General features: G+C 39.6%; 2 protein-coding genes across 7 annotated transcripts in view; one reads left to right on the top strand and one right to left on the bottom strand.

Annotated features, from left to right (window-relative positions):
• Positions 1 to 901: 901 nt before the first annotated feature.
• Positions 902 to 10,636, bottom strand: ANAPC13 (anaphase promoting complex subunit 13). 6 transcript variants are annotated; one of them, XM_017863876.1, is made up of 4 exons: positions 9,309 to 9,586; positions 8,688 to 8,837; positions 5,909 to 6,034; positions 902 to 1,874 (listed from the first exon to the last, which is right to left on the bottom strand). In XM_017863876.1, exons 3-4 carry the CDS (start codon positions 6,005 to 6,007, stop codon positions 1,749 to 1,751), a joined length of 225 nt encoding a protein of 74 aa, XP_017719365.1. In that variant the 5' UTR covers positions 6,008 to 6,034; positions 8,688 to 8,837; positions 9,309 to 9,586; the 3' UTR covers positions 902 to 1,748. The 6 variants fall into 6 exon arrangements, with proteins under 6 accessions (XP_017719365.1, XP_017719364.1, XP_017719362.1 ...); XM_017863875.1 differs by having other exon boundaries at positions 8,662 to 8,837; XM_017863872.1 differs by lacking the exons at positions 902 to 1,874; positions 5,909 to 6,034 and adding exons at positions 9,600 to 9,718; positions 10,219 to 10,636 and having other exon boundaries at positions 9,309 to 9,469.
• The window catches only part of CEP63 (centrosomal protein 63), an 86,191-nt gene continuing 69,728 nt past the window's right edge, over positions 9,702 to 26,164 (top strand). The window contains 4 exon segments of the mRNA XM_017863869.1: positions 9,702 to 9,834; positions 11,626 to 11,697; positions 13,380 to 13,417; positions 19,330 to 19,398. Of these exon segments, the coding sequence (XP_017719358.1) occupies positions 13,389 to 13,417; positions 19,330 to 19,398 (98 nt within the window). The 5' untranslated portion in view covers positions 9,702 to 9,834; positions 11,626 to 11,697; positions 13,380 to 13,388.

Here is a 26,164-nt window from a genome sequence, read left to right on the forward strand (position 1 = left end):
CCATGAAGGGAGAGGTCATACTTAATTCACTGCTGTATTCCCAGTGCCAGGCATGGTGAATCCCACAGAGAAAAGCAATATGCAGGCTCTAAACTGGAAAGCTGGCAGGAACCAATAGGCCACACAGCCTCTCGGCCTCCCTCTCCAGATACTTCCCTTTTTGGGTGTTTTGGTAGAGACAATTGAAGAAAGCTACCCTGTAACAGCAACTTAGCATTTCTTGTGCCCACCATCCTCAAGCCAGTCTTAGATAAAGATTTCGAAGCCCTGGTTGACAAAAATCTGACTAGCCCAGATTAGGTCACCTAATTCCTGATACAATGAGTTTATGAACTTGCCCAGAGGCTATTCCTGGGGGTGGGAGCAGTTCTCAGATGAGTCATAGACACAAACCAACAGCTGTATTCCAGATATCATATTCTGGTTCAGCAGAAATCAAGAATAGCTTTCATATTTTACTGGTCTACTAATATTCCAGGGAAAGGCTAGGCAGGATTCACATGAACATTTGTCAAGTTCTTAGATGTTAGTGTCTCAGAGATTACATACCACAAGTAAGCTGTAAAATCCTCATTTAACAAGAATGTGAAAGAACTGTGGCATTCTAGGCACTTTAATTTTTTGAAAAGCTTTTTCTCTTGTATAATTTTTTTGAAATATTGTAATTCTCTTTTCTATTAGGTTGTCTGTCTTTGCTTATTGAAGGGACTGGGGTCTTTATTCTGAAGATCAATGATTTCGAGGTAGAACTACTGATGCAAAGAGAAGAAATCAGCCTGAATGTGTTTGGATTATAGGATAGCTGCTAAAATCATGTTTGTGATTGAAAACCTAAAATAAGCTAATTTGTTTTTTCACGTACCTCTTCCTCCTAAAAGCTAAGTAAACAAAAGACCCAGCATAAAAGGATGAGAAGAGATTTTAGTTATTCAGTGTTTTCAGAGTTTCAACAAGGGATACAGATAGAGGCAGCCAGGGCTGCTTCCTACAGCGTTTACAATCTGGGGAGAGCACATGAAAGACACTGTTTTACAGGCAAATAATTCCAGGAAATATACACAAACGTGTTTTTCAAAATACAGGTTCTTATACAAATGTGTAAGTAAATACTGATTCCATAGTGGGGTGGTTATAATTGAAAGGGCTTTGAGAAAATAAGAAATGCCACTACTGAATAAAACTAGTGGTTCACCTAGCCAAAGATCCTTTCCAGCAGTACAAAAGGAAGTTGTAGGGAGAACAGAAGTAACTGTCAGATATCTTTCTAATCTGTAAATTTATCCAAAGTTTGAAAATACCATGAAGAATCTTAGGAATGCCAGTAACCAGGGAATGCGATATTTGCATATCACAACATCTACAGGCTAAATACACTCCGAATGCTTCTCAATGTGGGGAAGTATGAGAAGTTAGTAACTCTCCCAGTGTCTGGCTTCCTTTTTCCTTTGCCTTTCCCTCTCATATGTTCAATCTCCTGTGTTACAGGACACACATAAGTAGTTGGAAGGTGTTAAACTTTGACAGTAAAGCAAAATCAGAGGTAAAGGCAAATGTTTAACCAGTCTTGTTGAAATACAAGCTACTAATATTCACCATTACTGAGAAATCTCTGTTTCTCATTCTGGTGAACATTTTCACATCGCACTTTGCTACCATTATTACTCAAAGATTTGATTTAGGAGACTGAAACAAAACATGCTTTATCTGTGTGCTCTTAGAAAATCCATCCACAAGAAAGGAGCCAGGTGTCAGTTTCCAATGGGGGGAACATTCTCATGGAGGTACTGTAAAGCTAAGTCTGTCCATTTCATTTCTTGTTCTTTGACAGATTCTGTGGTGCCACCATTGTCTTGTTCAGGTTCAGGAAGCTCATTCTGAAAAGGTACAATAGAAATTCAGAACAGTAATATATTCTGCATCTTCTTGGAACTCAAGAACACTTAGAATTAAGGCTTGTGAGTTCCTAGGAACAGGCAACATAACTGATATGTGTATTCTAAAAAAGCTAAAATCATACAGGTGAGGAAATGATCAGAAATATCACTCAAACATGGCCTGGGCCTTCTTCAATAGGGAATGATGGGCATTTTGACTCTGACACTTGTGAAGGAGGCACTGTGGCAGAAGGGTTAAGGGCAGAGGCTTTTGGAAGCCAGCTAGGATCCAAGACCACAACTCTCCCATTTGCTGGGTTACTTGGGCAAGGTTTGCAAACCCTTGGGGCCTTTGTTTCCTCCTTGGCAAATGGGAGGAAAAAAGAGCCATCACCTCACAAGACTACTGTAAGGATTAGGTGAGGTTAGATCAAGTGCTGAGCACTGTGTGGGGTATCTGGTGCTCAAGGAATATTTGCTATTATTATTAGCGGCTAGGAACACTGAGATGAGCCAATCCTAAATCTTCTTTTGGGGGAGCGTGATTTAAAAGAATACTAGTTTGCTGGCATATTCCTTAGACACAAGAAATGTATCCAAAAAATTACCTTGGACCCAACATGTCTTTTTTTTTGAGATGGAGTTTTGCTTTTGTTGCCCAGGCTGGAGTGCAATGGCGTGATCTCGGCTCACCACAACTTCTGCCTCCAGAGTTCAAGTGATTCTCCTGCCTCAGCCTCCTAAGTAGCTGGGATTACAGGCATGCACCACCACTCCCAGTTAATTTTGCATTTTTTTTTTTTTTAGTAGAGATGGGGTTTCTCCATGTTGGTCAGGCTGCTCTCGAACTCTCGACTTCAGGTGATCCACCCGCCTCGGCCTCCCAAAGTGCTGGGATTACAGGTGCAAGCTGCTGCGCCTGGCCCAACATGTCTTATATTATAACAAAAATGGAGGTAGGGCAGGAAACACTGAAAATGTAACTAGTAGATGAGACCTCCCCCTAGTGGTGGAGCAGGGCAACAAAAACCCCAACAAATAACCAATTCACACCCTACCAGCAATTTTCTTAAAATGGTAAGTCATGGGCCACACTTAGTGTAGGATCTGGGATCATTTACTTGTATTTTAAATTTAAATATATTACTACTGAAACTCTGCTTTGTACCAGAGTTCACAGATACCAACATATTTCTTTTCGATTATCTTAATTTATGTTTTGTTTTATGCTTAGCAAACTGTTATGCAATATCTAGACTTAAAATTTTCCACTGGATTCTAATTTGTAGTATGTGAATATGTTTTCCCCTCTAAAATTATGCTCAATATATATTAAATGATATTTACTTATCTATATTTGAATCACATACATCTTGTTCTACAAGACAGATTCAAACATACTTGAATTTCGATTGAAAAGAGCTATCATTTATTGTAAAGCAATCAGGCCTAATAATTACTTATAGATGACTTATAGATAAACAGGTTCTTAATGAATTATTTAATTCAGAAGCAGACAGCTTTGCTTAATTTCATCCTATCTGTGGTACGCTTTCTAAAATAATGTGTCTTTCATTTGGTATCTACTGTCCCGTTCAGTACATGCCAACACATCATATCGTATGTATGCCTGGAAAACAAAAACAAATGTGTCATAAACCCAGCCATCCATTATGGTGTACTGTAAAATGCCCTTAGTTCTTTGCAGCTACTCTTATCAAAAGGTGAAATTGATTTCCCCAATCTTGGATTTGGATTGGCCCTGGGAGTTATTTTGGCCAACAGAATGAAGCTGTCATGCCAGTGGGCTAGTTCTTGGCCTAAGCTCCACGAAACTCTGTGGTTTCCTCTCAGGTTGCTCTTGGAACCCCGAGACTGAGAAGTCTGGGCTAGCCCGCTGGATACCAGAGACCATGGCATAGTCATCCCATCACCCAGTGGACAGCTTGTTAACTGCCAGACATGTGAGACAGTCCTAGATTACCCAGCCTCCAGACAGTCTGTTGGCTGACTGCACAACACAAGCAAGCCTGGCAGGGATCAGCTGAGCTAGCACAGACTAGAAGTCCCTCCCAGCTGAGCTACGAAATCATGAAATAAACAGTTGCTCTTTTAAGTCACTAAGCTTTGGGGTGATTTGTTATGCAGCAAATCCTAACTGGCATACACACTGCCTTAGAATGACAGGACAAGCGAAAGGTATGGATTAGCAGCAGGGCCAAGCCAACTTCGCCTAGAAGTCAGCAGGGAAACTTCCCTCTCCTTCATCCCCTGCCACACAAATGTTCTCCAATCTGAGCTATAACATTCTCCAGAAGTAGGCATCTTTATTTTCTTGACTTTGTTCAGGCCCTCCTCCCTTGCCTAGACCACCACAATAGCTTGCCAATTCGTCTCATTTGCCCTTTTTCCATGTCACACCATCTCTAACAATGCTGCTAAACCGATTTTCCAAAAGGCAAATCTGAGCATAGCAGTCTTGCTTTTAAGATCATTCATTCCTGGATCTCCTGAGGATGAGATCTAAGTGTGGTATCAAATACCACTCTCAGTCTGATCCAAGCCCAACTTTTCAGTCTACTTACCTGACAAACATATTCTTCATCCACACTGAATGACTCACCATGTCCCAAAACCTTTCAAACCTCTGGACCTTTACACATCTGTCCCCTCTGCAGCAGTACCCTTGTCTATCTCCACTAAACTTCTGGTCCTTCTTTATGACCCAGCTTAAACATGACATTCTCTCAGAAGCCTTTCTGATGCCCACCAGGCAATCAGTCACTTCCTATATGATGTGGCTGTTTATGCCCCCACCTAGAATATTATCACAACAAGTGTTGCCTTTCTAGACCCCTCAAGGAGCAGGCACTGTATCTTATGTTCACATAGTCTTATGGCACACAGTAGGCTTCAAAAAATGCTTGTGGAATGAATGAACAAAAGTTCACAAGACAGGATCTGGAACTTCACAGACCTAAGTATATGTTATATGAAGCCCTACTTATCTGCTATCAGACTTTGGGCAAGTTCCCCTTTCTGATCCTATTCTTTTCCTATAAAATGGGACTAAGAGCACCTCCCTCACAGGGTTGTTTAAGAATTAGAGATAATGTATATTTCCAACCTCAGTCCACGGCATAAAACTGGTATTCAATAAATGACATCTATAATTCTTATTATGCTCTCTCTTTTGACTATTTTCCTAAGCTTGAACTAAGCTATGACTTGTTATTTGATACGTATATTACTCACTGAACATATTACTATCTTTAATCGTAAATGAAAATACAGATGAACCATTTTATTTCTTTGTAAACAGCAGCGGCAGATATTCTAACTATAAGTTATATTTTATTTAATACTAACTACTCTTCTCAGGGGCAGTTGGCATGCTTTAAAGAAAAACAGTCCCATTTTCCCTTTTTTAGGCCTCTATGACATAAATAGGATTGTAAATAAACATTTATATAAGCAAACCTTTTGGATCACTTATTACATGAGGTTTAACAAACTCCCTGCAGCAGAGTTTTCCAAAGATAGGGAAGAAAAGAGTATCCAGAAGGCTGCTGGTCTAAACGCAAAAGAATACCCAGGTATATTCTGAATATTTTCCAGAGAACCCAAGATAGGTATATGCTCCAAGAATGTGAGTTTCTAAAAATGCCAAAAGACTGATGAGCCACAGGCAGGGAAGTAAGAAACAGAGCTCATATGCTGCTGCTTCTCGTTCCTCCCCGTCTTGTGCATTAAATTCTCATTATTTGGTTTTTCTGGATTTCATGTGGGGGACAGAAAATGGCTCAGAAAATCTGGGCTCCAGTCCTGGCATGACTCCTAACTGACCTGACCATGCTAGCTCCCTGAACCACATTTTTCTTCACATAAATGCTCTCCAGAGGCTTCTAGAGTTAGAGAATTCCACACCTTTGATTTCTTTGCCACACTAGTTTATCTTCCATTGATATCCCTCCTCCACTAGTTACTGCCAGATCAATACCTTTAACCCATTCTCAGCTCAAATCATAACCTACCAGCGGTATTGCGACATCTTCATAAGGCAGCTTGTCTTCTCGCCAAGCATCATCAATCAAATCCAAGATCCTTCCATCTCTCTGAACTTCACTGTCCATTTTCCTGCAGCTTTGATCTAATCAAATCTGTAAGCCAAAGAGGTTATTTCTTAAACACAATGACTGAAGTGATGGTATAATCCACTATAAGGATTCTCCAGGCTTTTTAGTCTGGGGCTACCTTTTGGCAAAAGGTTCATTTTCTCATACAGGCTGGGTGACTACTTTGATCATAGTTCCTCTCTACAACCCCAGCTGATACATATTTTATAGTGTATACTAGACAGACATAGCCAGTTGACAGACCAGTGTCATAGAGTGTGACAGGAGAGAAACACGTTCTTAAATGAGGCCCTCAAATATTAATATGTTGCATCTCAATGTAGCTCTTCTCTTCTAACTTGAACATTCACCTTTTCCTGTTTGTGATGTCTTTGATGAGTCCCTGATTCATAATGGCCTGCTAAGTTTCCTTTCTAGCCCCTGGCTCAAACCTCAGCATTCTTAGGCACAGGAGTCACATGAACATACTGTAAAGGAAACGGCTTCCTTCCCTAAAATAGTACCCAGGCTGCGATCTGAACAAAGCACTTCTAGGTGAAGACTAGTGGTAGAACCTCATACTGCTGTTTTCTCCAGTTTCTGCTTCCCTTTGGGATAGCTCCTTTCTTGGAGGTTCCTTCCTCTAATTCTCAATGCTGCACTCCCTTTAATTTCTGGCCCAAATGGCCAGGATACTTATTTAGCTCCTTGACCATGGTTGATTCCCCATTTTTCTCTGAAGCTGCTATAAAAACCCCAACAAATGACCAATTCACACCCTACCAGCAATTTTCTTAAAATGGTAAGTCATGGGCCACACTTAGTGTAGGATCTGGGATCATTTACTCGTATTTTAAATTTAAATGTATTACTACTGAAACTCTGCTTTGTACCAGCGTTCACAGATACCAATATATTTCTTTTCAATTATCTTAATTTATGTTTTGTTTTATGCTTAGCAAACTGTTATGCAATATCTAGACTTAAAATTTTCCACTGGATTCTGATTTGTAGTATGTGAATATGTTTTCTCCTCTAAAATTATGCTCAATATATATTAAATGATATTTACTTATCTATATTTGAATCACATACATCTTGTTCTACAAGACAGATTCAAACATACTTGAACAGATTGAAAAGAGCTATCATTTATTGTAAAGCAATAATACATTATCTTAAACTTAAAAAGAAAGTTCGGTCTTAATAATTACTTATAGATGACAAAGAATAAATAGGTCCTTAGTTAATGAATTATTTAATTCAGAAGCAGACAATTTTGCTTAATTTCATCCTAGCTGTGGTATGCTTTCTAATCCAAAAGGCTGGCTAGCTTGGAGGATACTTTTGGATTCCCTGTTTCCAAGGTTGGGCCCTGATTCATCATAGGCGTCATCCTGTGGGTGCTCCCTGCTACAAAGTGACAATCCAAAAAGCCCAGAAGCCACTGGCATCAAAGGTACTCTCAATTATTCTCAGTTTCCGAGACTATGGAGACTCACACAATAAGCAATTTTGGCGGGGGTGGGGTGGAACCCACCATCTTGAGGTGCTTTTTTCAGAGCTCAGCCTGGGTGCCATTTTAAGGAAGGAAGCCTTTTCCTTTACAAGCTCAACTTCAGACATCGTCTTGCCTTGAGGATTTGTATCAGGTCTGTAGTTGGTCCCTTCCCATAGTCCAGTTTAGTGTTATCTCAGTATGTTCATGAGCTCCTGTGCCTAAGAATGCTGAGGTTTGGGCCAAGGCAGGTGGAAGTTTTTGTAAAAATGGCTCACATGGCCAGGCTCAGTGGCTCACACCTGTAATCCCAGCACTTTGGGAGGCTGAGGTGGGCGGATCACGAGGTCAGGAGATCGAGACCATCCTGGTTAACACGGTGAAACCTCGTTTCCACTAAAAACACAAAAAATTAGCCAGGCGTGGTGGCAGGCACCTGTAGTCCCAGCTACTCGGGAGGCTGAGGCAGGAGAATGGCGTGAACCTGGGAGGCAGAGCTTGCAGTGAGCCCAGATAGCGCCACTGCACTCCAGCCTGGGCGACAGAGCAAGCAAGACTTGGTCTCAAAAAAAAAAAAAAAAAAAAAGCTCACAGATGTCCCCCATAGGATAACTGCAAGATATCCCCAACACCTTGGCAAAAATTATACACAGATTGGTGTATAGGAAAGGGTTTAAAAGATCTGGGCAAAACTTAAGCAAAACGCGCCCTGCTACTTCTGTCACCGGTGAGCCAGGTGAGGGCTTAATTAATCCAGTACCCAATAATTAACCCGCTACTACCCAGTGGATAACTCAAAGCAAGGCGAAGTTTTGGTTGTACTTTTGAAGTCCCTGTCTTATAAGAGCTCCCCACTTTCCTGCTGCTACTCCTTTGTCCTTGCTGCTGTGTCTCTTGGGATACCCTTTTCCCTTTCTTCAGCTGATCCAAACCTGACTTTCCCAGGCCCACATAGATTTTCCACCTTTTAGTAAGGTTTTCTCAAATCACTCGAGCTTCAGTAGGCCTTCTATCCTTGAACTCTTGCTTCTTGTCCTAACTTAATCTACTAAACAAGCTAGGTCAGCTTTGTGATCAATTGCTCCGGTATTATTGTCTCCAACTGTTAAGTGTACATTTTGTACCCAGGATTCCTTAGTAGATCTTTCCACAATCTGGCCTCAATCTTTTTCACCTGTCCCTTCTCCAAACACCTCCAACCTTGTCACATTTTCCAGCCTTGACAGTTAAAACCCCTTTTCCACATCACTAATGCCACTCTTCCTTTCAAGATCAACGCAGGCGTCAGCTCTTGGAGGTCAACATCCCATTTCCGGGGTTAGGCGTAAAGGTGCCTTCACTCTTAAGGGGCTGGAAGGATGGAAAGCAACAAGACAATCAAGGCCCAGGGCACAGCCACCGTCCCAAGTACTGTCACATAATACGACCACTGTTTCCTGAACAACCTTTTCTTACACACGTAACAGTCCCGATGCCTGCAATGCTGTTTGTTTCTTCCTTTTTATTCCAGTGAACCCATAGTCAGTCTGAAAATCTTAGGTCTCAAGCCGCTTCCTGTAGGTGGCCGCCTCCAAACCTCAGGCTGAGCGCGGTCCCGGTACCCACCAGGGATCTCATAGTTCCCTAAGCACAGAGCATGGCACCAACTAGGGAGCCTGTCAAACAGCCCAGATGTATGTCTTTCCAAACACGCGGTGCCTGTGTTTCCCGGGACAGGGACATGTCTTATCCATTTCTATACATTATAACTTTGTAAACATGTATTTCTAAAGTCAAAACGGGAAGAAAAAAAAAACACACAAACAAACAAACAAAAAAAACCTTGTTCCTTGCTAGAAATGAGCCTCGCAGGCCACCACACCGTACGAGAAGCCGCCCCCTCAGCCGCGGCTTCCGGCCTGAGGCAGGATGTATCAAACGTGGAAGCGGAGACGGGGAGGTCTGGGGTGCAACGCAAGTCCCTTTCCTCCCGACACAGCGTGCTGTAAAGAAAACGGTTATGAGCGTAAAGTGACAGCCTCGGCCGATGGAAATAGGGGGAAGTCCGACACTGAGCCACGAACGCATTCCCGCGCCTCCAAAACCTAGGCTGGGGGCGCTGCAAACCCTTACCGGTAACCGGCCCACTGCGGCAGACGCTTCCTCTTGCCACGCCCCGCATCACGTGTCTGCACGCTCTTTCTTGGATTCCCGGATGTGGGTGAGTCCATTTGCTCGCGTGCAGGGGAAGTCTGGAGAAGACATTGATTCAATTATTAAAAGTGTGGGGGCAGTGGGCGGAACGAACGCGCCGACTGAGGCTGGACGTAAGCTTAGTGGTGGCGCGCGTGCGCAGTGCCCGCCCGAGGTAACGGCTGGAAGGCTGAGGGGTGCGCTTGCGGCAGCCCTGTAACCGCCTGTGCGCAAGTCGGAAGGGCAAGGGGCGAGCGCGTCCTGGTCTGGAGGCGGCCCAGGCTACCTTGGTGACTCTGGCTTCGCGGCCTCATGGCTTGCGGCCGGTTGGCGCAACAGTCTGCGAACCACCAGGCGCGTCCCCGCCGGCTCGGGTCCGCCCCGGAGCCCCGTCCCTCGGCCTGGCTCGCCTTGCCCTGCACACCGGCCTAGTCCGGCATGGCGCAGCCCGGCGCGCGGTTCGGCCCCGCCAGGTGGTCAGCGTTTCCTCGGAGGCCGGGTGGCTGGGGGCGCTTCGGAGAGTGGCCAGGTGGGCGGGCGAGCTGCGCCCAGTACTCACCTTTCCCGGCGGACCCACCTTCCTTTTCAGCGGAGGGACCCCAGTGTGGCCTCCCTGCCAGGGCTGCTGTCTAGCTAGTGCTGTTAGGACTACTTCATTCACGGCACAAGGGGACCCGCTCATTTAGGGTGGCATGTTAAGGTTGGCAGCTTTTAAAATAGTGAGTTGGTGTAAACGGTTATGTTTAGTATAGCAGGTACGGAAATATGGCAGAAATCGTGGACTGAAATTGGAGAACCCTGAACTAACTGCTCCATACACACAAATCAGGGATAGAAAGAAATAAGGACGGTTTCTTAGGAACACTTTAATCACGGAGATACTTGAAGACAGTACATTTAGGCTTATAATGTGGTTTTTCTTATGTCCTTTACGACATCAGGAGAGTAAAGATGTGTATGATGTCAGAGACTAGTCATCTTTTACAGTTTGAGCAACCGTACACTAATATGCACAAAGTAGTTTTCCCTGAGCCTTATGTCCGGTTAAACTTATTAAAAGAATTTTTTCTTTTATAAAGCAGTATTGTAGGGTAGATGCTCTGTATTTATACAGTTCCTTACGTGCTTGCATTTATTTTTTAGATAAGAGAAAATCATAAGGATCGTTGATTAGATTTCTGTTAGCTGTAGCTTAATAGAAAAACAAAGTATATATATTTTCTTATTTGGAATGCAGTGCCATTTTAGGTTAATTTTGAGTTTGCCTTTTGACTGTGGCATGATCAGTGATCAGGGTAGTAAAAAAGGCTCTGAAACTAAAATGGGGTAGAGATTTATAAACAGACACTCTGACTTTTAAAATGTATGTCGATGCAACTCTAAAAGTTGTAGAAATTGTATGTTGATTGTACTGATGCCATTTTCTCTCGTTAAAAGGTGGAAGACCTTTGCTTAGTCCTTTCTGTTCTAATTTACATTGTGCTGGTAGATGGTGACAGCATCAGTAGTCCACTCTGTCATTGCTTCCTGCTTTCAAAAAATGTCAGCTTGACTTGGAATTCAGCTAAAGCCAACACTGAGTTGCCGATCTTTATGTTATTTTAGTCCCCTGCCCGCCCCCGTCAAGAGCTAGGTTTTTCAGTTTTGCAAAGCCACACTACTGTCATTACACATACACAAATTAATAAAAATTCTCTGATGTCAATGTCCAGTCAGATTACGATTTCTTCAACTCTCTCTTAAATGTCTTTTTTGCAGTTAGCTTGTTTGAACCAAAATCCCACAGGGATCTGCCTGTTGTGTTTGGGTGATGCACATTTGACATCTTTTAATCTGTAGCAGTTCCCTCATAGCTATAGCTATGGGATTAGCCCCTGTTTTTCCTTACAGTTCTAAATTTAGCAGATTGCATTGCACAGTATCCTTTTAACAGGTATCTCTGTTGCCTTTATATCCTCTAAACCAGGGACCCCCTAACCCGGGGCTGCAGAGCAGTACCAGTCCGTGGCCTGTTAAGAACCAGGTTACAGAGCAGGAGGTGAGTGACAGGCGAGTGAGCATTACCTACCACCTGAGCTCTGCCTCCTGTCAGATCAGCAGTGAGGTTAGATTCTCCTAGGAGCATGAACCCTAATGTGAACTGCGCATGCAAGGAATCTAGGTTGCATGCTTATGAGAATCTGACTAATGACTCATGATCTGAGGTGGAACAGTTTCATCATGAAACCATGCCCCTAACCCTCACCATGGGTATTATTCATATTACTGAAAAGTGGTTGGCCGGGCGCGGTGGCTCACGCCTGTAATCCCAGCACTTTGGGAGGCCAAGGCAGGCGGATCACGAGGTCAGGAGTTCGAGACCAGTCTGGCCAACATAGTGAAACACCGTCTCTACTAAAAATGCAAAAAAATTAGCCGGGTGTGGTGGTGTGCACCTGTAATCCCAGCTACTCGGAAGGCTGAGGCAGGAGAATCACGTGAATCCGGGAGGTGGAGGTTGCAGTGAGCTGAGATCACACCATTGCTCTCCAGACCGGGCTACAGTGCGAGACTCGGTCTCAAAAAAAAAAAAAAATAAATAAATAAAAGTGGTTTGGCCATTCCTCCCCAAAACATTTCATATGAATGTTGACAAAAGATATTTACAAAATTTTTTATTTCCACCCTGTCCGTGTTGAAAAATTGTCTTCTGTGAAACAAGTCCCTAGTGCCAAAAAGGCTGGGGACCACTGCTGTAAACCAGTAGTTAGATGTAGAATTGCACTGCCCAGTATTGTAGCCACCAGCCAGCTGTGGGTAATTAAAGTGAAATAAAATTAAAAATTCAGTTCCTAGGCTGGGCGCGGTGGCTCATGACTGTAATCCCAGCACTTTGGGAAGCCGAGGCGGGCAGATAACGAGGTCGGGAGTTTCGAGACAAGCCTGACCAACATGGCGAAACCCCATCTCTACTAAAAATACAAAAATTAGCCGGGCGTGGTGGCAAGCGTCTGTAATCTCAGCTACTCAGGAAACTGAGGCAGGAGAATGGCTTGAACCCGGGAGGCGGAGGTTGCAGTGAGCTGAGATCACACTACTGCACTCCAGCCTGGGCAATGGAACGAGGTTCTGTCTAAAAAAAGAAAAAAAAGTTCCTAACTTACATTAGCCACGTTTAAAGTGCTCAGTAACTACAGATTGCCTAGGTGGCTACTTTTTGAACAGTGCAGTTATAAAATATTTTCATAATTGCAGAAAGTTCTATTGAACAGCACTACTTTAGAAGCCTGATCAGATTTCACCCTTATATTTGTTTTTGTTTTGTTTTTTGGTGGGGTAGTTGGGGGGTTGGGCAGAAAATTTCATAGGTAATGCATTATACTTCCTATTTCATTAATTATCAGGGAAGCAGTGTCTGAGTTGCTGTTTTTTTTTTTTTATTTTTATGATGTTAACATTAAACATTATTTTGAGTTTAGGTGTAGTTAGCTCCATCCACCCATAGTGAAATTCCCCAAGATTCTTTCACTTAATGGTGAAGTTCTTTTGTGGGGTTATATTGCCTGTATCCCTTACTGCATTAGAGATGCAACGTGGTGATTATCTAATTCTGTTGTTTCTTCAATATTTGTTAGCTGAGAGTCTTTTATGAAGAACTTTCCCTTACCAGCTGTTTACCCTGAAATACAATTTGCACAGGAAAGGCAAGAAAAATGCTTAATTCTTTCCCTCTATTTTCAGACCACAGTAATGAGTTGGTGGCCTAGCAACCTCCAAAGGTAACCATGAGGGTTTTTGCCTTTTTGTAAACCTATCATCATGAACTTATAGACTTTATAATATATTTAAACTGTTTCAACATATGGCAATTGTGTTTTTAATGCTCAAATTGTTTCATCTTTGGCCAGTGGGAGCTCCTTAAAGTTGGCTCCTATTCCATTTGATATGACCAATAGCTTTGTTAATTTCCTTGCTTTCTGATAAATAATTTTCCTGGCTCATTTATAGATTTCTGGTCTCCAAAGAACCCTGGTTCTTTTGAGTCTGAGATAGTAGTATTTGGAGACCACAGTCTATCTAGGTAGGAGAAGTGTTCTTGCTACTATGTTAATTATTGGTTCTAGGATTTATAGTGGCCAGAGTTAGGAAATATACATTAAAAAAACCACAAATATGCAGAGTTCACATTGTTTCCAACATTTAACATTTAAATTTCCAAAATTTAAACTTAATTTTTCAGTTTTTTCACGTTTGATTTATGTTTGTATCTTTTTTGCTGAATCTTGGTACCTAGTGCCATTAATAGAATTAGTTTTTTTCCTCATCCTATGTTATATATAATGGTTTCAAATTAACAGCCTATTTTGTTATCAATATGATTCCTGAACAGTGCTTAGGATTTCTTTGCAATTCTCTTTTATCCTTATTTTATGTGTCCCTAGGGAAGTGTATAGTAAAATTATTGTATTTTAAAGGCATATGAAGTAATTTATTGTATACTTAGCCTGTCAAATTGATATCTAGTTAGTAGTTATTTTATTTTGTTTCCAATTTTTCAGTACTGATTTTTTCCCCATTTTGATTTGTTTTATTATATGCAAAACCTAGCATAATTCCCATAAAACAAGTACCCATAAAACAAGAACTCATAAAACAATTTAGCTTTCTTCTCTGTTTCTTCCACTCTGCTTATTTTCCTTCCTTACAGATACTGTTTTTACTAGTTTTGGGTCTATCCTTCCATTAAAAAAACACATACCTAAAAGCAAATATACATGGACAAACACACCTTTCTTTCTTAGGTAAAATGTGCTATTATGTATACTGTTTTCCATCTTGGGTTTTTCACCTAGTAATATATGTCCTGTAGATCCCCTCCACAGGAGTATGTAGAGATTGTTATTCCTTTTTACAGTTTCATAGTACTCCATTGGTGGATGAATATTTAATTTGTCCCCTCTTGATAGACACTTGTGTTATTTTCTGCTATTACAAATAGTCCTGCAGTGAATATCCCTGTGGATATGTTGTTTTGCATTTTTGCCAGTGAGCCCATGGGATAGATTCTTAAAGGTAACGTTGTTGGATAAAAGGGTAAATGCCACATCAGTTGTTATTACCAAAGTCTCCTCTATAGCAGTTGTATTCATTTTGCATTCCTACCTGTAATATATATGAGTGCCTGTTGTCCCACAGTCTTGTCATCAGAGTATATTATCAAACATTTAATTTTTGGTTAATCTGGTACAGAAGAAAGGGTAACTTAGTGTAGTTTTAATTTATATTTCTCTTATGAGCAAGGTTGATTACCTTTTCATGTTTTACTGTCATTTGTATTTTCTGTGCATTGCTTCTTTATACTTCTTGCCCATGTTTCTGTAGATTTTTTTCCCTAATCTTTTATAAGCTCCTTATATAGTTGGGTAATTAACCCTTTGTGGTAAAACTTTCAGGTACTGTTGTCATTTGTCTGTTAGCTTTGCTTATGGCATTTTTTCATATAAAAGTTTGTTTTTATGTACTCCTATTTCTCAGACTTTCTCATTGTTCTTCCTGGATTTTGAACTATAGTTTGGACAATTTTTAAAAAATGTTAGTATTTTGAAAAGTTCCTCTAATACCTTTTTACTGGTATCAGTTTAATTAGGACCCTTTCTGGAAAATGCTTAGTAATACTGATTGTTCATTGGGAACAGCCATAGTTTATCGGCCATGGTATATCTGACACAATCATAGAGCTTTGTAATTAAAACGACACCAAGGCAGGTAAAGGGACAGAGAGCATTGTTATTCTCCTTTAGACTTGAAGGTTAGGCATATCCCTTCTCTTAGTATGTACACATTTATTCATAATTCTGTCTGGAGTTTTTATTTTCTTCCTGTGTCCCATTTTGTGAATAATTTGGTCTTGGGCATATACTCTAATATTTTTCCTGATCTGTAAGATAATAAGGTTAAATTAGAGGCCCGAAGTGCTTTCTAGCTCATAAAGTCGATGTTAATGAATTTCAGAGATTTGCCTATAAGACATTCTATTTGTATTCTTTTTCCCTTAAGTTTAAAGTGTGTTTTCTTTGCTCCCCAAACTTGATGTAAAAGCTTATATTTCCTTTCACTATCCAATTCCAGGTTTCATTGATTTAAAACAGCCTTCATTCCAAAGGAGAGTTATAATTAATAAGTTTTGTTTGTTGATGTTTTGTTCTAACTGCAGAAATGAATAAGATTGTACCAATGGTAGAGGTATACATTTTCCATTTAATTACATTAGCTTTGCATGTTAGTGGCAAGGAGTAGCAGATTATCAAACATTGTTTTAATTTGTATTTAAAGTTTTACAAAGTATCTAATTTTATGTAATTATATGGCACATGCAAAGAAGGAATCAAAGTGACATAGTGCATAGAGTTGAATGAGGGTCAGGTTGGTTAGGAAAAGAATCCATGATATAACTATGAGCAGCTCAGATGACAAACATCCAGATGAAATCAGCCCTTACTATTTGCCTGATCCTGAGGATTGATGGTGTTTGGCACTAAGGCAGATGATGAAGGAATTGCAGAAACACATTGCACATTAGTAAGTTTACTTTATTTCTCACAGAGGATATTACTGGTCCACTTCTCTCCCTTTTTTTTTTTTTTTTTTTTTAAAAGAAACTGCTCTGAACCCTTTTTTTTTTTTTTTTTTTTTTAACAGGAATCTCTCTGAGACCATTTTGATTTCTAAAATGGCAATATTTGTTATGTGACTATTTCATTATTGTGCTGCTGCCACCTAGTGGCTATGGTAGTGATGTCATACTTCAGTTTAATTTCTTTTTTTATTGCAAAGACACTATTAAGCCAAAAGATACGCTGATATAAAGATATAGAATACTGTAAAATACATAAAGGTTGCACATTGATTGTGACTCGATAGTCACACTCTCTAGGTTGAATCCAGGACTATAATTTGTAGTTTATCATAGTCAAGTTATTTAACTCTCTAAGCCTCAGTTTTCTCAAAGTAATAGTATCTGTCTTTTTTTTTTTTTTTGAGATGGAGTCTCACTTTGTCATCCAGGCTGGAGTGCAGTGGCCGGATCACGGCTCATTGCAAGCTCCGCCTCTCGGGTTTTTATGCCATTCTCCTGCCTCAGCCTCCGGAGTAGCTGAGACTACAGGCACCCGCCACCTCACCCGGCTAGTTTTTTGTATTTTTTAGTAGAGACGGGGTTTCACTGTGTTAGCCAGGATGGTCTCGATCTCCTGACCTCATGATCCACCCATCTCGGCCTCCCAAAGTGCTGGGATTACAGGCTTGAGCCACCGCGCCCGGCTAGTGTCTGTCTTTTATGAGTGTTGTGAAGATTGATTTAGACAATGTGTACAAGACAGCTATTGAACATTCAGTAACTTCTATTATAAGTATATTATTAAATAATAGTCATATAGAAAATATATTTGTGTATATTACTAAATATATTGTTTGAGAATAACATGACCTAAATAAGTATAATTTTACTAATGATAATTTTGAATAACTGTAATAGCACTGTCAATAAGAGTAACACTTTCCTACATGTTAATAAGTGTCCATGTATGGTTGTCAGGAGCTTGCTACTTACAGTGGACACTTAATTGGCTATTAGAACCCATGAAAAAGCTGGAAGAAACCTTAGAAAATATTGTTCGTGCCCCTCATTTTACAGATGTTAAAACAAGTCCAAGAATATAAAACTAGTTAGTTGCAGAGTAGGACTGTATCCTGGGTCTCCATCTGGTGCGGTGTGGACCACGTACTGCCTCTCAGTTCTCCTAGAGTGGACCAAAACATGGAATCTTGGTTGCATTGTAATTTGACTGTATTGTGATTTGAAAGTGGAGTAAAACATGGGAACCTTTTTCTTTAGGTTTTATTTTGCAATTTTGGTGTAATATGTAGGATAAACCAACTAGAAAAAAAAATCCTCCCTGTCATGTTTGTGCACGAATAGTTTAATACTCAGTTTGTTAGTATCTTTAGAAATAGATGCAAATAAGATGCAGTGGTTCTATTTTCCAGTCTTCTCATTCTCCTCTGTGTCTCTGGAACACCCTGGGCGTGCCTCTTACTGTATCACACTGGGAAAGCCTTTTTGTCTCATTTTTTTCTGTCCCATACTAGACTATTAATACCTTGAAAAGGGCCATATCATTCATCACTATATATCTAGTTGTTAGTACAACACTGAATTATGTGTTGAGTAAAATAATCTACTTCTTACAGCAGTAAAATTTTTAGATGAGGATTAGCCCAGGGGCAGAATGTCTACACCACAATCTTTGGTTATTGTCTAAAGGTTTAAGGAAAAAGCATTTTGGAATGAAAAGTGGTTTGACATTGAACATTTTGAAGATTTATTATAAAAGACGAGAAGCATACAGCACATATTAATCAACACTTCTGAGTTTAAGGGTCTTCTTTCCTTTCTCACTGTCACCTTTCTTCATGGTGTATCTTACCCTTTATTTTATTTATTTATTTATTTAGTTGAGATGGAATCTCTCTCTGTTGCCCAGGCTGTAGTGCAATAGCATGATCTCGGATCACTGCAACCTCCGCCTCCTGGCTTCAAGAAATTCTCCTGCCTCAGCCTCCCGATAGCTGGAACTACAGGTGCACACCACCATGCCCGGCTCATTTTTTTTTGTTTTTTGTTTTGGTAGAGTCGGGATTTTACCAAGTTGGCCAGGCTGGTCTCAAATTGCTGACCTCAAGTGATCCGCCCGCCTCAGCCTCCCAAGTTCTAGGATTACAGGCATGAGCCACCGCACCCGACTGTATCTTGCCCTTTATATGGCAGTCTTCTATCTTCCTTTCCCTCTTTCTCTGCTAGACTCTTCATGTAGTCCCCTAGCTATGACCAGTTTGCATGGGGGAGAGGGTAAGTAAAAGACAGAGGGGAGTTAAGGTCAGCCAAAAGAATCTGCCACGTACCATGTTGAAATGCTACATTGAGCTCTGGAGCTGCAGAGATGAATAAAGTTGGGTTTCTGCCCTGGAGGGGTGAATAGTCTAGTAAGGAAAAATAGTGTGTAAAAAACTCACTTCCAGTGTGGTGTAACTCCTATGAAAGAACTCCTATGAAAGTTAAGCACTGGGAGCAAATGAAGTGCAGAGGCAGGAGGGCCCTGTGGCTGCCTTTCGGTGAAGAGAGGATGTTGCATGTAGGAAGCTCTATGAGCCTGTCTTCAGGGGTGAGTCGGCTTTCCCATGATAGACTAAAGAGTTTAATCTCAGTGCACTTCACATTTTTTATACTATCTCTTTATTTAAAAAAAGCTATGCTTTCCCTCTGACGTGTGTGAACCCAATTTCTTTCTCATTTTGTAAGGGGGTTTGTGTACTATCCCTCTGCTAGAGAGATCCCACTTCCACCCCCGCCCACCCGACATTAGGAACTAGACAAAGAACAATGAGGTATTTGATAGTTACACGGAGTATCAACAGCAATTCAGATATTTTTAAGTTATTCTGTTTTAATCTGAAATATGTTTGTTCCTAGTTTTCCTGAAGTGATGTTCTTTGACTGCTTCTACAGTCATCTTAAGAAGTGCAGCATTTTTTCCTTGTTATGTATGCTTTCATTCACATTCTTAAGTTGTAAGTTAGAATATTAGAACTGAAGAAATGAATTTTCTCATGACTGATATTTTTTCTTTGTCAGTTGCCAGAACAAAGGGGATTTGGTGATGGAGGCTTTGTTAGAAAGAATGCAAAATCGAGGGCATGGTGGGTAAGTTTGCTTTTATAAAAATTAATTGTTTGGTTAATACATAATAATTATACATATTTATAGGGTCCACGTGTTACCTTGATACATACATATAATGCGTAATGATCAAATAAGGGAATTTAATATACCCATCAGCTCAAGCATTTATCATTTTTTGTTTTGGGAACATTTCAATTCTTCTAGCTACCTTGAAATACATAGTAAATTTTTAAAGTTTAAGGGACCTTACTGTGCTAGTCACCCTACTGTGCTAGTTACTTAACTAGTCACGTACTAGTTACTTACTAGTCACCTTACTGTGTTATTTAACACTATAGCTTACTCTTCTACCTAACTGTATGGTTTGTACCCATTAACCAAACATTCTTCACCCCCAACCCCTTCCCAGCCTCTGGTAACCGTCGTTCTACTCTCTACCTCTGTGAGGTGAACTTTTTTAGACCCGCACACATGAATGAGAACATGAGATATTTGTCTTTCTGTGCCTATTATTTCACTTAATGACCTCCAGTTTTATCCATGTTCCTGCAAATGACAGGGCTTCATTCTGTTTTGTGACTGAATAGTACTCCATGATGGATATATATCTGACATTTTCTTTGTCCATTAATCTGCTGTTGGACACTTAAGTCATTTCCATATCTTGGTTATTGTGAATAATGCTGCAATAAACATGGGGGTACAAGTATCCCTTTCACATATTGATTTCCTTTCATTTGGATAGATTACCCAATAGTGTGCTTTCTGGATCATATGTGTTATGAGTGGTACAAAGTCAGACATAACCAGGTCCATACATGTTTGTGTCTTTCTACAAGAGCAAACTTTTAGTGATGCTATTTCAGTCATAAAAACCACAAGCTATATGGAGTTCCCAAGGAGGCAGTTCCCACTAGTACTACCAGTTCGCTTGATAGTCAGAGCCATGGGCATACAGGCTTAAGCCTCTCCACAAGTCAGTCAATATTGCAAACCACACATAATAGCGTATTTAATTAATATATGTAAATGTTACAGTGTAAACATTCCACATCAAACAAAGTAACAATTAACAGGAGAAAAGGACAGAAAAAAAAGGGGGGGGTGCTAAAGAACTAGTCCAAAGAGAGCAACCGAACAAAGAGAGTATTCTGGCCTGATCTGGACGGTTGTCAACATCTTGCAAGGAAGAGCCTTTGGCGACAGATGCCAGGTGCTGATCACAGATGACAGCAAGACAGGGTCTTATCAAGACAGCTGTTTTGAGCTGGCAAAGTCTTGCTCTTTTTGTGGCCACAGAGTCTTCTGGTGAGAACTGATAGTGAAATATTTTGCCTGTTTATGTCATTATGTGATTGGGTGCAGTCTTTATTGATTAGGTCCCTGTGGGCATGATGTCTTTTGAAATGTGAGATGCAGTCTCTTTCTAAAATGGAGTTATTTATGTTAAGGATGCTATATACAATATGGTAGTTCTATTTTTAGTTTTTTAGAAAACTCCATTTAGTTTTCCATAATGGCTGTACTAATTTTACATTCTCACCAGCAGCCTGTAAGAGTTCCCTTTTGTCCACATCCTCCCCAGCATTTGTTATTTTTTGTGTTTTTGATAATCATTCTAACTGGGGTGAGATGATATTGTGGTTTTCACTTGCATTTCCCTGGTGATTTAGTGGTGTCAAGCATTTTTTCATATACCTTTTGGCCATGTGTATGTCTTCTTTTGAGAAATGTCTATTCAAGTCCTTTGCCCACATTTTAATAGGGTTTTTGTTTTTTTGCTCTTGGAGTTGTTTTTCTTGTGTATTCTGGATGTTTAATCCCTTGCTGAATAAATAGTTTGCAAATATTTTCTCCCATTCTACAAGTTGTCTTTGGCTCTGTTGATTGTTTCCTTTGGTGTGCAAAAACTTCTTAGTTTAACTAAGTCCCAATTGTCAGTTTTTGTTTTTAACTGCCTGTGCTTTTGAAGTCTAAGCCATAAAATCTTTGCCTTGACCAATGTCCTGAAGCATTTCCTCTATATTTTCTTTTCTTTTTTTTTTTTTTAGAGACGGGCATCTCATTCTGTTGCCCAGGCTGGAGTACAGCAGCACAGTTGTAGCTCACTGTAGCCTCAAACTCCTAGGTTCAGGTGATCTTCCTGCTTCAGTGTCCCAAGTATCTGGGACCATAGACATGTCATCTGGCTAATTTAAGAACAGTGTTTTTTTTTTTTTTTTTTTTTAGAGATATCTCACTGTGTTGCTCAAGCTGGTCTTGAACTCCTGGCCTCAAGTGATCCTCCTGCCTCAGCCTACTGAGTAGTTGGGATCACAGGCATCAGCCACCGTACCCAGTCCCTTTGTTTTCTTCTAGTAGTTTTATAGTTTTGGGTCTTACATTTAAGTCTTTAGTCCATTTTGAATTGATTTTTTTTTAAATATGGTGAGAGATAGGAGTCTAGTTTCATTTTTCTGCATGTGAATATCCATTTTTTCCAGCACCATTTATTGAATAGGGCATCCTTTTCCCATTGTATGTTATTGGCACCTTTGTTGGAAATCAGTTGGCTGTAAGCATGTGGATTTATTTCTAGGTTGTTTATTTTGTTCCATTGGTGTATATGTCTGCCTTTATACCAATACCATGCTGTTTTGGTTATTATAGCTTGATAGTATATTTTGAAGTCAGGCAGGTAGTGTGATACCTCCAGTTTTGTTCCTTTTGATCAGGATTCCTTTGGCTATTCAGGGCCTTTTATGGTTCAGTGTGAATTTTAGGATTATTTTTTCTATTACTGTGAAGCATGTCATAGGTATTTGATAGAGATTGCATTGAATCTGTAGATAGCTTTGGATATAATCTTTTGAATATATTAATTCTTCTGATCCATGGGCATGGATGTCTTTTCATTTGTTTGTATCCTCTTCAATTTCTTTCATCAATGTTTCATAGTTTCCTTTGTAGAGGTCTTTTATGTCCTTGGTTAAATTTAATCCTAGGTATTATTATTTTTTTTCTTGTAGCTTTTGTAAATGGGATTGCTGTTTTGATTCTCTTTCAGCTAGTTTGTTATTGGTGTATTGAAACAATACTGATTTTTGTATGTTGATTTTGTATTCTGAAACTTTACTGAATTTCTTTATCAGTTCTAAGACTTTTTTGGTGGAGTATTTAGGTTTTTCTGTATGTCAGATTATGTTGTACAGAAAGAGCAACAGTTTGACTTCCTCCTTTCCAATTTGGATGCCTGTATTTGTTTTTCTTACCTGATTGCTCTGACTAGGACTTTCAGTTACGTGTTGAATGGGAGTGGTGGAAGTGGGCATCCTTGTTGTGTTCAAGTTCTTAGAGGAAGGGCTTTCAGCTTTTCCCCATCCAGTATACTGATAGCTGGGGGTTTGTCATATATGGCCTTTATTATGTTGAAGTATGTTCTTTCTATGCTTGATTGAGAGTTTTTATCAGGGAGAAATGTTGAATTTTATCGGGTGCTTTTCCTGCATTTGTTGAGATGATGATATGGTTTTTGTCTTTCATTCTGTTGATGTGATGTATCACTTTTATTGATTGTATGTTGAACCATTCTTACATACCTGGGATAAATCCCACTTGATCATGCTGTATTATCTTTTTGTTTTGTTGTTGGATTTGGTTGGCTAGTATTTTGTTGAGGATTTTTGCATCTGTGTTCATCAGGGATATTGGCCTGTAGTTGTCTTCTTTTGTTGTGTCCTTGTCTGCTTTTGTCATCAGAGTAAAGGTGGCCTTGTAGAATAAGTTAGGAAAATTTTTCTCTTCTTCAATTTTTTTGGAATACTTTGAGAAGAATTGATGTTCTTCTTTATGAAGTTGGTAGAATTCAGCAGTAATGCCATGAGGTCCTGGGCTTTTCTCTCTTGGGAGACTTTTTATTCCTGGTTCAGTCATGTCACTCATTATTGGTCTTTTCAGGTTTTCTAATTCTTCCTGGTTCAGTCTTGGTAGGTTATGTGTGTCCAAGAATTTATTTCCTCTAGGTGTTCCAATTTGTTAGCATATAGTTGTTTGTAATAATCTCTAATGTTCCTTTGTATTTTTGTGGTATCAGTTGTCATGTTGCCTTTTCTCTTTCTGATTTTATTTATTCAGGTCTTCTCTTTTTTCTTGGTTAGTCTAGCTAATGGTTTATCGATTTTATCTTTTTAAAAAACCAACTTTTTGTTTCATTGATTCTTTGTATTGTTTTTTAGTCTCTATTTTGTTTATTTCTGCTCTGATCTTTGTTTTTTTTCCTTCTACTAATTGGGTTTTGTTTGTTGTTGCTTTGGTACTTGAAGTGCATCGTTAGGTTCTTTATTTGAAGTCTTTGTACTGTTTTTATTTTTTAGATTCAGGGGTACATGTGCTGCTTTGTTACATGAATATATTGTGTGATGCTGAAGCTTGGGCTTCTGTGTATCCTATCACCCTATGTATTACATCTTTATAATTCTTTTTGTAGAGATCTTTCACTTCTGTGGTTAGACGTATTCTTAGATTTTTTTTTTTTTATGTGTGGCTATTGTAAATGGGATTGTGTTCTTGATTCAGTACTCAGCTTGAACATTATTGGTGTATAGAAATGCTACTGATTTTTGTACATTGATTTTGCATTCTGAAACTTTACCAAAGCATGTTTATCAGGTCTAGGAACACTTTGGTAGGATTTTCAGATTTTCTAGGTAAAGAATCATATCATCAGCAAAGATAGATACTGCTTATTCAGTATGATATTGGCTGTGGGTTTGTCATAAATGGCTCTTACTATTTTGAGGTCGGTTCCTTCGATGCCTAATTTGTTGAGGGCTTTTAACATGAAGGGATATTAGATTTTATTGAATGTTTTTTCTGCATCTATTGAGATTACCATATGGTTTTTGTTTTAAATTCTGTTTATGTGACGAATCACATTTATTGAACATAGTACGCAAAAGGATAGTTTTTCATCCTTTGCCCGCCCTCTGCCCTTGCCTTCTTTTGGAGTCTCCAGTGTCTAATTTTTTTTTGTATTTTTGGTAGAGATGAGATTTCGCTGTGTTGGCCAGGCTGGTCTCGAACTCCTGACCTCAGGTGATCCCCCTGCCTCAGCCTCCCAAAGTGCTGGGATTACAAGTGTTAGCCACCGTGCCTGGCTTATTATTCCCATCTTTATGTCTGTGTGTAGTCAATGTTGAGCTTCCACTTGTAAATGAAAGCATGCAGTATTTGGTTCTCTGCTTCTGTCTTAATTTGCTTAGGATAGTAGCCTGCAGCTGCATCCACATTGCTGCAAATAACATTTTGTTTTTCTTTTATGGCTGTGTAGTATTCCATGGTGTATATGTACCACATTTTCTTTATCCAATCCACCATCAACATAGGTTGGTTCCGTGTCTGCTATTGTGATTGGTGTTGCGATGAACATGTGAGCGCATGTGTCTTTTTGGTAGCATTATTTATTTTCCTTTGAGTATATACCTGGTAATGGGATTGCCGAATCAATTGGTAGTTCTAATTCTAGTTTTAGTTCTTTGAGAAATCTCCAAACTGCTTTCCACAGGGGTTGAACCAACTTACATTCTCACTAACAGTGTTGCTTTTTCTCCAATGTCTCACCAACATCTGTTATGTTTTGATTTTTTTATAATGGCCATTCTGACTGGTGTGAGGTGGTATCTCATTGTGGTTTGATTTGCATTTCTCTAATGATTAGTGATGTTGAACATTTTTCAAGTTCGTTGTAGTTTATGGATATTAGCCCTTTGTTGGATGCGTAGTTTGCAAATATGTTCTCTCGTTCTGTAGGTTGTCAGTTCACTCTGTCGGTAGTTTTTTTATTTTTTAATTTTTTTCTGTGCCGAAGCTCTTTAATTAGGTCCCAGTTGTCAATTTTTGTTTTGTTGCATTTGCTTTTGAGGACATAACTTTTTGAGTCATAAATTCTCTGCCTAGGCCAGTGTCCAGAAGAGTATTTCCTAGATTTTTCCCCTAGGATTCTTACAGTTTGAGATCTTACCTTTAAATCTTTCATCCATCTTGAATTAATTTTTGCGTATGGTGAGGAGGTGTAGGGGTTGAGTTGCATTCTTCATACAATTAGCGAGTTTTCCCAGCACCATTTATCGAATAGAGTATCCTTTCTGTATTGTTTATTTTTGTCAACTTTGTTGAAGATCAGTTCGTTATAGGTGTGTAGCTTTATTTCTGGTTCTCTGTTCTGTTCCATTGGTCTGTGTGTCCATTTTTGTACCAGTGTCATGCTGTTTTGGTTACTATAGCATTATAGTATAAAGTAAGGTAATATGGTGTCTCTAGCTTTGTCCTTTGTGGGTAGGATTGCTTTGGCTATTTGGGCTCTTTATTGGTTCCATATAAATTTTAAGATAGTTTTTTTTCTAATTCTTTGAAGAATGACAGTAATTTGGTAGGAATTGCATTGAATCCATAGATTGCTTTGGGCAGGATGGCCATTTTAATTGTATAGATTCTTCCAATCCATGAGCATGGAATATTTTTCCATTTGTTTATGTCATCTGTGATTTCTTTCAGCAGTGTTTTGTAATTCTTTTTGTAGAGATCTTTCACTTCCGTGGTTAGATATATTCTTAGGTTTTTTTTTTTTTTTATGTGTGGCTATTGTAAATGGGATTGTGTTTCTTTTTTTTTTTTTTACTTTTTTTTTTATTTTTTTATTATTATACTTTAAGTTCTAGGGTACATGTGCATAACGTGCAGGTTTGTTACATATGTATATTTGTGCCATGTTGGTGTGCTGCACCCATCAACTCGTCAGCACCCATCAATT

Source organism: Rhinopithecus bieti, unplaced genomic scaffold, assembly GCF_001698545.2.
Source record: "Rhinopithecus bieti isolate Rb0 unplaced genomic scaffold, ASM169854v2 scaffold_72735, whole genome shotgun sequence".
NCBI classification, from domain to species: Eukaryota; Metazoa; Chordata; class Mammalia; order Primates; family Cercopithecidae; genus Rhinopithecus; species Rhinopithecus bieti.

Bases quoted from the DNA above. Each gene is read 5' to 3' on its own strand.
- ANAPC13 (XM_017863872.1), bottom strand. From the start codon at position 10,341: ATGAGCGGGTCCCCTTGTGCCGTGAATGAAGTAGTCCTAACAGCACTA. The intron at 9,719-10,218 runs GTGAGTACTGGG...TGTCTTCTCCAG, and splicing joins AGGTGGGTCCGCCGGGAAAG to ACTTCCCCTGCACGCGAGCA. The intron at 9,470-9,599 runs GTAAGGGTTTGC...TTTTCTTTACAG, and splicing joins CCGCAGTGGGCCGGTTACCG to CACGCTGTGTCGGGAGGAAA.